Source organism: Oratosquilla oratoria, chromosome 3 (assembly GCF_046742065.1).
Source record: "Oratosquilla oratoria isolate Oo_2021 chromosome 3, ASM4674206v1, whole genome shotgun sequence".
Lineage (NCBI taxonomy): Eukaryota > Metazoa > Arthropoda > Malacostraca > Stomatopoda > Squillidae > Oratosquilla > Oratosquilla oratoria.
This window is the reverse complement of record NC_134779.1, coordinates 56,718,476-56,729,997: the sequence shown is the minus strand read 5'-3', so window position 1 is coordinate 56,729,997 and position 11,522 is coordinate 56,718,476. Positions and strand designations below refer to the sequence as shown.

Below are 11,522 nucleotides of genomic sequence, written 5' to 3'. Positions count from 1 at the left end.
TCGTAATAATAGGTTAGATAGGATGATGTCTATATTATATTATTACAATAACCAAGAATATGTCGTGCGTGTTTAATCATATTACGTATATGAAATTAAATAAAAAATCAAAAGTGCATTAGCTTATCTCATTTGTTCTCGCGGAACCCTTAGAGACCTTTTGGGGAACCTTAGGGACCTTTTGTGGAACCTTAGGGTTCCGGGGAACCCTGGTTGGTTGAGAAACGCTGCCATATCGTAACGCACAGCTTCCCTGGTCAGCGTGACCCGACACTGAATTACGGTCCTGATCCATCTCAATGCAATCAGGGTCGTGCCGATTGTAAGACTAGTTCTGACCTAACCACATAAAGGACAAGAACTCACTAACCCTCCTTCCTTCTTCCCGCCGCCACAGAACCACAGCAGAGAAAGATAAGAGAACGAGAACGGGAAGGGCGTCTTAACCTAAGCCTCTCTTCTTGTGGGTACTTGAGATCCGAACGCCAAATTCCCCTCACCCAGAGCCCCTTCCCCTCCTCCTCTTCCTCCTTTGCCTCCTCAGGGAGGGGAACTCTGGGGTATTTGTGTCAATAGCTGAGTTCTGAAAGGGCGTGGGAGGTGACTCTTGTTAACAAATGACGTCATCACATTGTGGTTGTTGCCTGTATCTATCGTCACCGTCTTCATCGTCGTCGTCATTGCTGTGTAACGTAATATGATGTCGACGCCAACCAAAGGAGAGGAGAGGAGAGTAGGGTTATGATCTCACGTCGATCGAGATTGCGTCTGGTCTGGTTTGTCTCGCGTACTGAGGCATCTGTACTACTACTACTACTACTTCTACTTATATTAATACTACGACCAGTGCTCTTATTACTTGTGGTCCTCCTCGAACCAATGGAATGGGCTCGCTACGCTCTACGATCGCCCGTCGTGTACTGGATATGATGTATATAAGTTCTCTTTTGCCTTAACTAATGCGTGTCGCGTCGTGTCTTGTCGTCTGCCGCCGGGATGAAGAGAGTACGTGAACGTGCCTAAGAATCCTCTCTCCGAGTGAGCGGCCCCTACCTTCCGGACGGACGGCTGGGTGCTACTTCTTTCCTTTCCGTTATTGTTGTTGTTGCTATCATTAAAATAATTGTCATTATCATTATTATTATCATTATTACTATTATTATTATCCCGACTGCCACCGCCAGGACAATCTTACTCGTCTTCGTGGCAACCCCCCGCCTTCCCTCCATGAGTCTCTTGGGAAATTTTGTTCAGGTAGAGACCAGACGACCCCATTCAACCGGCGAAGTTACCAAGCGTGCTTGGTCCTATTAGGCGAAATAACAGAATCAGCAACGGTGTGTGTGTGTGTGTGTGTGTGTGTGTGTGTGTGTGTGTGTGTGTGTGTGTGTGTGTGTGTGTGTGTGTGTGTGTGTGTGTGTGTGTGTGTGTGTGTGTGTGTGTGTGTGTGTGTGTGTGTGTGTGTGTGTGTGTGTGTGTGTGTGTGTGTGTGTGTGTGTGTGTGTGAAGGCTCTTTCGCCGAAGGAACCACCGTGAATCCTGAATAGCTACAACGAACGGCGCTTTTCTTTTTATCGCTATATTATTTTGTTCAGCTGTAGGCTATGAAAGAACATAAGAACGGAGGAGACTGCAAGAAACCAGACGGCCTACACGAGGCAGTTCCATGTCCCTTAACACTTGTCATCCCAATCTATTGTCATCTCGTCTTCTCTTAAAACATCCCATTGTTTCAACGTTCACTACATGGTTACTGAGTCTATTCCATTCGTTAACCACTCAGTTGGTAATCCAATTCTTGCCTACTTCCTTCTTAAACCTAAATTTGTCCAATTTAAATCCATCACAACGAGCTCTGCCCTTCTGTATTTATATGATGACTTTGCCTGAATCAAAGGATTACAAAGGCGGAGCATGCCGACAGCCTTTTGGTCCATATCTAGGTCGGATGCGAAAAAAATCATAATGATAAATAAATAAATAAAAACTATAATAATGTAAATGACAAATCACATATCTTTGAGGTATTCACTGTAGATCCTCTCTGTCTCAATCAGCAACGAATTATTTGTTCACAACCTATACCAACGCGGGTGGCTTCCCCGTGCTGCGTGCAATGTCAGAACCGTTTAATAAAAAACAGTGATTTTCCACCAGGGAGTCCACGACAAGCATTTGGAGAGGCTTATTACAAATTGTACATTTCTATATAATTTGAGGCATCTGAAAAAAAAACTTCCATCACACTGTCATGGCAGAAGATAAATGTAATTGTCAACTTTGTAATAAAACGTTTTCTCTCATCAACGTTTTATTATTTATTTAATTTTTGGCATGGTTGGATTTACGAGAAAAATGAAGTGGAGCCACACGAACTTTGACAATTCATATAGGGGGTGGACGGAGTGAAAAAGGCTGAGAATTACTGGTTTAACCACACATGTTGATCGCCATGGCCCTTTGCAACTAATTTCCCGTTTTCTTTCTTTCAGAGATGCGACTCGGGCGGCAAGGTATGACGCCATCGCCCTCCTCCCTTGGGAGACTCGACCTGAGTGGCAGTGAGACTAGTTTCCACCTCAAGAAGCTCTCCCTGAATGGTCCAATGGCTTCGACGGCGGCCAAGAACACGTAGTGGCACCTCCTGCAGGGGGGTGAGAGGTTCCTCGAACGAACTCTGGACGAATTGGTCCTGAAGCCGAACTGAGTAGTGACTTGGCCTTGGGTGGTGGCTGGGCTCGGCAGCCACAGCAACGCGAGTGCCCGAGTTCGAGGCTTCAGAGACCTCTCTCCCATCCTCTGAGTTCACCCTCCCCCTCCTCACCCTCTTCCTTCGGAGACGTGGAGGATCTTTTGGGGAAATTAATTTCTTGGCTGCAGCAGGACCGCCGTCATGGACGCGGAGCGAAGCTTCCCTCACCGGCACGTGCCCGTCTACCTCCACCAGGGAGTTCGGGTTAGTACAACTGCACGCGGCTGCTGCTGTTTCCAAAGGCTCGTTTCACATGTGTGGACTTTTCGTCGTGCGCCGTCCACGGCACGACGTCGTGCTATCAAATAACCATGGGTGTCTATGGACGCTTTCACACGTCAAACCACGCGTGGAAGCGTCTATAGACAACCATGATTATTTGAGAGCATGACGTCGTGCCATGGAAGGCGCATGACGAAAAGTCCTTTCATGTGAAACGAGCCAAAGTAGAAGGCGGCGGCAGCGTCGGTCGCTCTTCTTTCTGTTCGGGTTAGTTCATGTGGAAGAGACACCGGGGGTTGGGGTTGAGTTCCTTCTCTCTCTCTTTCTCTCTTTTTTTTGTGTATTTTGCGGGATTGGTACACATCAGGACCTCAACCTGATGTGGACTATGTATGAACACAGGAGAGACGATGTCCACGGTATGCCATTGCGGTGACGATAGCCGTAGGAACCTGAGGTCACCTCAGGTCCGAGGTGATCAGGAGTCAGTAGTCCTTACTCAGAGTGAATGCCCTTCCTAACCTCTACACCGCGGGCAGGATTCGAACACATGCCCCGAAATTCCCACGGGGTTACTAGACACGCGCGATACCGCTGAGTCATGGCGGGCCCCAGGGGGGAAAAATCGTTGCAGGAAATCTCGCTCTGGTAGAGGCCAGCTGGCCACTTCTTTACATAACGCCGAGAGTGTCGCGTGGCAGACCTTGGGGGGTGGGGGTGGGGTGGGGTGGGGAGTCCTCGGTCGATCAATCGACCGAGAACACATCTGCCTCCCTATTCAACTCCCTCTACCCCACTATACTTGCTCATGGCAGTCTGTCGGTGATCGACGACGACAGTGCTGTTGAAGTGTGATGAGATGAGTCTGGGTGGTGATGTTGAGGTCTTTGGCGCTGATGACAGCGATGACTATGAAACCCAGTTCTTGACAAACACACATGAATAACATTGCGTGACGTCTACCGGAACAATATATACATACATACATACATATACCAAAGGCTTTTTTCCTCTACACGGTGGGTAGCCAAATATATAGGACTTTTTTTTTTTTTTTTTTTTTTTTTTTTAGGGGAGGCTAGGGTTCGCCCCAAAATCCGCCAGTAAATTCGAAAAAATAATTGGAATATTGGGCATCTTTTTTGGCGGAGCTTCTCTTTATCACAGGGCCCCTTTTTACTGTCAAACCCCCCACCCCCTACCCACTACCCCACCCCAACTGCACCAACACAAGCCCAACTCAGGGTCGGATGGGATGCTTCGGCATTTTGGAAGTTTTTTCCATTTCGTTATTATTATCAGGGCTGCGGAGTCGGAGTCGGAGTCGGAGGGAGTCGGAGTCGGAGGGAGTCGGAGTCGGAGGGAGTCGGAGTCGAATTTCTAAGAGTACTAGGAGTCGGAGTCGGAATTTTTTTTATCCGACTCCGACTCCTTAAGTCCAATAGAATTATTTTTTTTAACATGGTTTCCCTGTTTGCTTTTACCAGTTGCACAATTTAGCAGTTTTTGTATGGTTTTGCTTTTATTTTTGGAGGCAATAGTGAGTGTGTGCAGTGTATATGCACTAAGTGGTCTCTCCAGATGGAAACAAAAAACAATCCATCAATAATAATAATAAAAAAAAATACACAATACTAACAAGCTATCGTTGTCAGTCTGGGTAAGTGTTTGTGGTCATGTATTTGTAGTTGTTTCCTGTAAGGAGAGTGAAACTATATATATGCTGTATATATATATATATATATATATATATATATGTATATGTATATATATATATGTATATATATGTATATATATATATATATATATATATATATATATGTGTGTATATATATGTGTATATATATATATATATATATATATATATATATATATATAATATTTTGTACTATACTGCAATGCTTTTACTTCAACATAAATAAACATCAATTCGTGCTGCCACCATGTGACGGCATTATGTGCTACTGGTACTAACTAATGTAAACAAACAGCTGTAGATTCTGCCTAAAGCAGTGTCTCCCAGTGAATTTTCTTTTCCTTCATTTTCGGTAGTTTTATCACATTTTCCTTTAATAGAAATATGCTAGATTATGATAAAGCTACTTCAGAATATGAAAATCATACATTTATCTAAGAAATTTAGTGGTTTGAAATATACGAAATAGAAACAGGCTACTGATCATGGTTACTAGTGAATACAATAGGCCTACAAGTGAAGCAATGAAAAGTAGAAATCAGAGTAAAGAAAATCACGAACCATTTTAATCTAATTCAAAACTGATTATGGTATAAAGACAATTGCAAATTAGGCCTAAGTGTACCAGATATTTATACTTTAACCCATAACCATAATTCTATCTATATACAAAAGGCTTTTTCCCCCTTATCAGGGAGGTAGCCAATTCAAAAGGCATAAACCCATTCCCACCCATCATCCCTTCCACCCTCACATCTTAGCTCCTCGTGGACGACGGGTCATCCCTGCATCCCGCCCACCACCCTGGGTCAGAAGCAATCCAGGACACAGAACATCCACAGCAAGGCCGCTTCACTTAATTGGCGACCCCTCTCTCTCCGTCCCCTCACATAGAAAACGGAGGACGGGGAGAAGTCCCTTCGGGCTGCGTCAATGTATCATTCACACTTTCCCACTTCCCAAACCCCCCCATCCTCCCATCCCTTCCCTTTCTTTTCATCACAGTATCATCTATACACAGCCCTTCTCCACTCATCTTTATCTTCTGCCACCTCCCTTCCCTGCTCCACAGGCATTCCCCTCTTGCTCAACGCCCCTGTCACCCCATCCATCCATCTCATCCTCGGTCGTCCTCTCAAATTCACTCCCTCCATCTCTGCCTTCCATACCCCTTTCACCAGTCTTCCTTCATCGATTCTTTCCATGTGTCCAAACCATTCTAATAGTCTTTCATCAGCCTTCTCAGCCAACTCCTTTTCCACCCCAGCTCTCCTTCTCACTTCCTCGTTTCTCACTCTATCCAGCCTTGTAACCCTCACCATACTTCTCAGACATTTTATCTCAAACACATTTAAACTTTTCCTCTCTGCCTCTCTCAAATTCCATGTCTCTGCCCCACACAGCACTGTCGGCACAATCACCCCTTCATACAATCTCCTCTTTGCATTAATTCCCAAATGTCTATTTCTCATTACTTTTTTAAATCCCCCAAGGCATCTGTTTGCTTCTCTCAATCTACAGCTTACCTCTACCTCTACTCCTCCCTTTGTAGCCACATATGACCCCAAGTACCTACAACTATCCACTTCCTCCAGCCTCTCCCCTTTAAGACTTACTTCCAACTCTCCACCATCCTCTCCTCTTGTACACCTCATCACTTTACTTTTACCCACATTCACATTCAACTTTCTCCTATCACACACCCTCCCAAACTCAGTCACTAACTCTCCTAATGCCTCCTCTGACCCTGCCACAAGTGCAGTGTCATCGGCAAACAACAACTGACTTACCTCACACTTTTCTCCATTTTCCGCAACCAACTCCAGTCCCCTGCCCATTTCTCTTGCATTTACCTCCCGTACCACCCCATCCATTTACACATTGAACAGGCATGGCGACATGACACATCCCTGACGTAGTCCCTCCTTTACCTCAAACCATTCACTCTCTCCATTTCTGATTCTAACACAGGCTCTACTACTCTCATAAAAACTCTTGACAGCTCTTAACAGCTTTCCCCCAATACCTGTTTACCCTATCATAAGCCTTTTACAAATCCATAAAGGCCCAAAAGACATCCTTACCATTTCCTAAAGCTTTTTCACAAATCTGTCTTATCACAAAAATCTGATCCACACAGCCCCTACCTCTCCTAAACCCACACTGTTCCTCACCAATTACTTCCTCTGGTCCTCTCCTAATTCTCTCAGTTATAACCCTCCCATACGCCTTCCCAACTACACTCAACAAACTGATCCCTCTGAAACTTCTACATTCACACTTGTTCCCTTTTCCTTTGAAAAGCGGAATTATACATGCACTCCTCCAGTCCTCTGGTACTCTACCCTCCCTTAGACACACATTAAATAACCTCACTAACCAGTCTACTATTACTTTACCTCCCTTCTTCAGACACTCTGCATGACACCCATCTAACCCAGGTGCCTTACCTGCTCTCATAATTTTAATCGCTACTTCCATCTCATCTTTTCTTATTTTTCCCTCATTTTCCTCACCCATCACTGTCATTTTCTTTGCGCCTCCCACTGCTATCACCATTCCCTCCCTATCTTCCTCTACATTCAACAGTTCCCTAAAATATTCTGCCCATCTTCCCCTTATTGCTTCCTCTTCCATTATCATCTTTGCCTTTTACCTTTTCTTCCCTACTTGAATCAACTTCCCTTCCTCTTTTAATCTCTTAATAATAGTAAAAAGAAAATATTTAGGCCAAATTTTGTACATTGTGTAATGTGACCTTGGTAAAGACAAATATTGATATACTGGTATACGGAATAGTCTGTAAAACCCTACTATTGATAGTAGCCTATTGAGTGACTACCGGACCTTAAATATTACCTACAAGATATACAGTTTGCATGATTTGGCTATGTTTTTTTGTAGGAATTGGTAAACAATAAGCATTGGATGCAAGAACAATTTAGATTACTTTGTCAAAGTTTCCTACTTTTCTCAGTGATCTAGCCTAGGCCAATTGTAAAGACCTACCTGTTTTATCATAAATGCTGATTATGAGATAGGCTAACCTAGCGAATCATTAGCAGTTTGTATTATTTTTAAAACTTTGATGAAGAGAGTGTATATACAGTATATATATATATATATATACAGTATATATATATATATATATATACACACAGATAAAACCTATTTCTTTTGGTACATGTTGTTTATCGGGTTCTTTAAGAAATAATAAATAGATGAAAATAAAGAAAAAAAAATAAAACTAATGAATTAATGAAAAAATATTCTTTTATTTTCATTTTGTTTCTATTTTTTTAATTATTTTATTTTTATTCATTTTATTTCGTTTTTCATTAAAAAAGAGAAAGAAAGAAAAAAAAGATAATCCCAAAATAACCTTATAATCCACATTTACCTTTCTTTTTACCATAAATTGTAGGGTCAAATCTGTTTTTCCTTGACTATAGGCTGCCTCTATTCATAGGGTAGTCTAGGACTCTAACCTATATTTCTCATAGGCTAATCTAACCAACCATTTCATCACATTAAGATATCAGTTTACCCTACTTATATAAAGTACAAAATACTATTTTTTTTATTTGCAAATTTCAATTGAGTAGTCTATAAGTTCTATAATTATGAATAAAGCCTATTTTTTTAATGTTCACAAATAAGAAATCTGTATAGATTTTAGCTTTAACCTCGTTATTAACGTAATAATACTGGTAGATTCAAGGAACATATAAAATATTTTATTATAAGAAATTTTTATAGTTGAATCTTTAACCTAGTTATTAACGTAATAATACAGGTGTATTCAAGGTACAGTACATATATTTTGTTATATTCTTGAAAGCTTTGTCTGAATTTTTACCATTACAGTAACTTGCAAGCCAACAATAGCTGTAAAATACTGTCTATAGATGTGCACTGTGAAATAATTTGTTGCTATTGTGCAAATAGAAAGCAGGTCTCATTATTCCAAGTTTAAAAAATCTAAAAAAAATTGATACGTTTTGTGTTGAGAAAATTTAATAACCGTCCAGTATAGAATAGTTTTATAGCTAGTTACAGGATATGTACCATTTATAGAAGTTTCCAGAATGTAGTTTGTATTAATATTTCATTCATTCTATACTATGGGAGTTATAGCCAGTGGAATGTATTTCTATTTATAATAAATACTCAATAAATATAATTATTAATTCAAATTCCTGAATAATTTGTCAACTGTCAAGTGATAGAGATGATTTTTATCTTTAAATAATTTAAACTGGCTACTTTACCTTTGTTGACAGTCTAATTAATTCAAATTATGTTAACATCTAGAACTCCATCATGTACACACGTACATGACAGTGTAGACAATAGTATATATCCACTACGTATGCACTATATCATGTATGTAAAAGTCAACGGAAGTGCCCTGAGATAAACTTTGACCAGTCTCAGAGGCCAGATAGGAGTGACATTAGAGCATATGTCACAGCATTTGAAGATGACTGAAAAGGGGAGGAACAACAGCAGATATGAACAGTGTGCACAGGGGAAGGTTGTCTCTCTCTTTCCTGAACTGATTCCTGGTTTTTATGATAACATGGTGAAATTAATTCTGCAGTAAGTACTAGGTAGGGCATCCTCCATTAACCTTTCTTCATCATGATTTGTCACATTTTTTCCTAATATTGTGCTAGAAGGTTTATGAGATTGGACAAATGAAATAACAGATGATTTTTTTTTTTTGGGGGGAGGGGAAGGGCACAAAGGAAAAAGAAAATATCTAGCTTGAAGTGGCAACTCTACCATGACAGATTTGAAAGTGCTCATAAGCTGGTAGATGATCATGAGCATAAATAATACCATTATATATTTAATATATATATGTATGTTTATACGAATATACGTGCTTGTGTGCATATACATATATAAAGCTGGTTGAGTGTATATGTGAGTATATTAATCATACAAGTGAATGTTTCACGTAAAAAATAATATACATGAAAAATATTTATAAAATGCTTGCTGAATAGGTGTGGGAGGCTGGTATATGGATCTGCAGAATAGATTTCCACATAGGGGTCAAGGAGTTAAGGAGTCGGGAGTCGGGAGTCGGGAGTCGGAGTCGGGAGTCGGAGTCGGAGGAATCAAAGGAGTCGGAGTCGGAGTCGGACCTTATACCATCCGACTCCGCAGCCCTGATTATTATTACCATCGGTCAGTAAAACGTGAGGAAGAGCGGAGGAGGAGAAGGTGGAAGAATAGAGGAAGGAGGGTTAGAGGTAGGAGAAGGAGTAGAGATAGTAAGAGAAAACTGGTGAGGAGTAGAGATAGGAGGAGGAGAGGGAGAAATGTAGAAACAGGACTGTTAACCAAGATGGCGGCCAGGGCTCCCGGCTCGCATCGCTTTTCGTATTATCAACCTGACGAAGATAAATTTCGGGGAAAGTGTTCTAGAGTATCTCATAATAATATCGAGTGCATGGTCATGTGAAGAAAAACCGTGATGAAAACCTATTACACATCTATCTACACTAGGCGAGAAACAAATTAATCTAGACTTTGGGATGGAAATTATCATCCTAACGAAGATTTACTGTAGTGGGAAAAATCACTAGAGTATATTTTAATAATATCGAGTGCTTGTTCACGTGAAGATAAATGTTGATGGGAAAATATTACACATCTACTGACACTTAGTCAATCGAACTAATCAGTAGATCCTGGGGTAGTCTCTGCCTAGTTGGAGGAAACAAAACATGAAATTTCACCTCCTCAAGGTCACGTGTGATGAAATGCACAGAAAAAATGCATTGGAGTCGAAGTCAAGATCAATGAATCTCGTGAGCTGAGGGGGTTGAGGGCCTGGAGGTTCTTGTGAGGGTGGAAGAAGACTCAAGACTAAAAGAAGGTCTATCCTGGCTGGTTAATTAGTCACGCTATAATTCCTGTACAAAAGCCGGTCGGCTACTGAGGAAATCGATTAACTGACCGTTAGGTGAGTGTGTGTGGGTCCAGAATGTTGCCATACAGATGGCATTGCATAAATGTATATTAAACATTATATCAGAAAGATGCATGCATATTACATGACAAAGTAACATTACTAATACGTTACAATGGTACACAACACAGTATGGTCCTTTCCTAGTTGTAATATGAGGACCACAGTGGAAATAAGTCTTTTGACTTCCTGTGCCATCCTCGGATGTACAATTATATATACTATGTATAATATTGAGTCTTATATGTATTGTACTTATTGTATGTATGATTGTATCCGAATAAAATTCAATTCAATTCAATTCAATTCAATTCAATATCAGTTATCCACACTGGGTATTTTGGCTGCCCATCCACCCATTATTCCTATCACCCACCTTCCCGCCCATCGCCCCATCGGAGGGAGTTAGGTTGCCCTTGAGGAAAACTATATTTTTTTATGCACGGCTGCATACACACACACACACAAGTTTGGAATCCTTGTTTACAAACCGCCCTGGCAGCACACGACCCGAGCCCATGGCTTTTTGTCACACAACCTTCAATGTTGTACGGACCATCATCAGTTCCTGTATCCCCCTCCACCCCGCACCCGACCTCTGCCTCCGCCCGACTCCCTCCCTTCCCGCCTTCTTTGCTACAGTTATGCCAGATTTAACGAGTAATGTTCAAACGAGTCTAGCCCTACCCCGCCCGGACCTAAATAAAGTCACCTAGCGCTAGCCTTAACAGAACTTCTAGAATCTAGAGGGTGTTTCCGTGGAGAAGGAAGAAAAAAACAGATAGACCCAAGAAGTGGGCTGCAGCAACTCTGGCTGCAGACAGACATCATTTAGAAAGTGTTTATCCTCGTGTAGAAAGGTAAAC

The 11,522-nt window shown here is 41.5% G+C and overlaps 1 protein-coding gene across 2 annotated transcripts in view; it reads left to right on the top strand.

Moving 5' to 3' along the window:
* Window positions 1–11,522, top strand: part of LOC143023092 (uncharacterized) — a 46,089-nt gene that overhangs the window by 22,246 nt on the left and 12,321 nt on the right. Inside the window, exon 2 of one of the 2 annotated variants that reach the window (XM_076181575.1) lies at window positions 2,493–2,956. The exons of the other annotated variant lie outside the window; for it this stretch is intronic. Coding sequence (XP_076037690.1) covers window positions 2,894–2,956 — 63 coding nt within the window. The 5' untranslated portion in view covers window positions 2,493–2,893. The remainder of the gene's footprint in view (window positions 1–2,492; window positions 2,957–11,522) is intronic. 2 annotated transcript variants of the gene reach the window in all.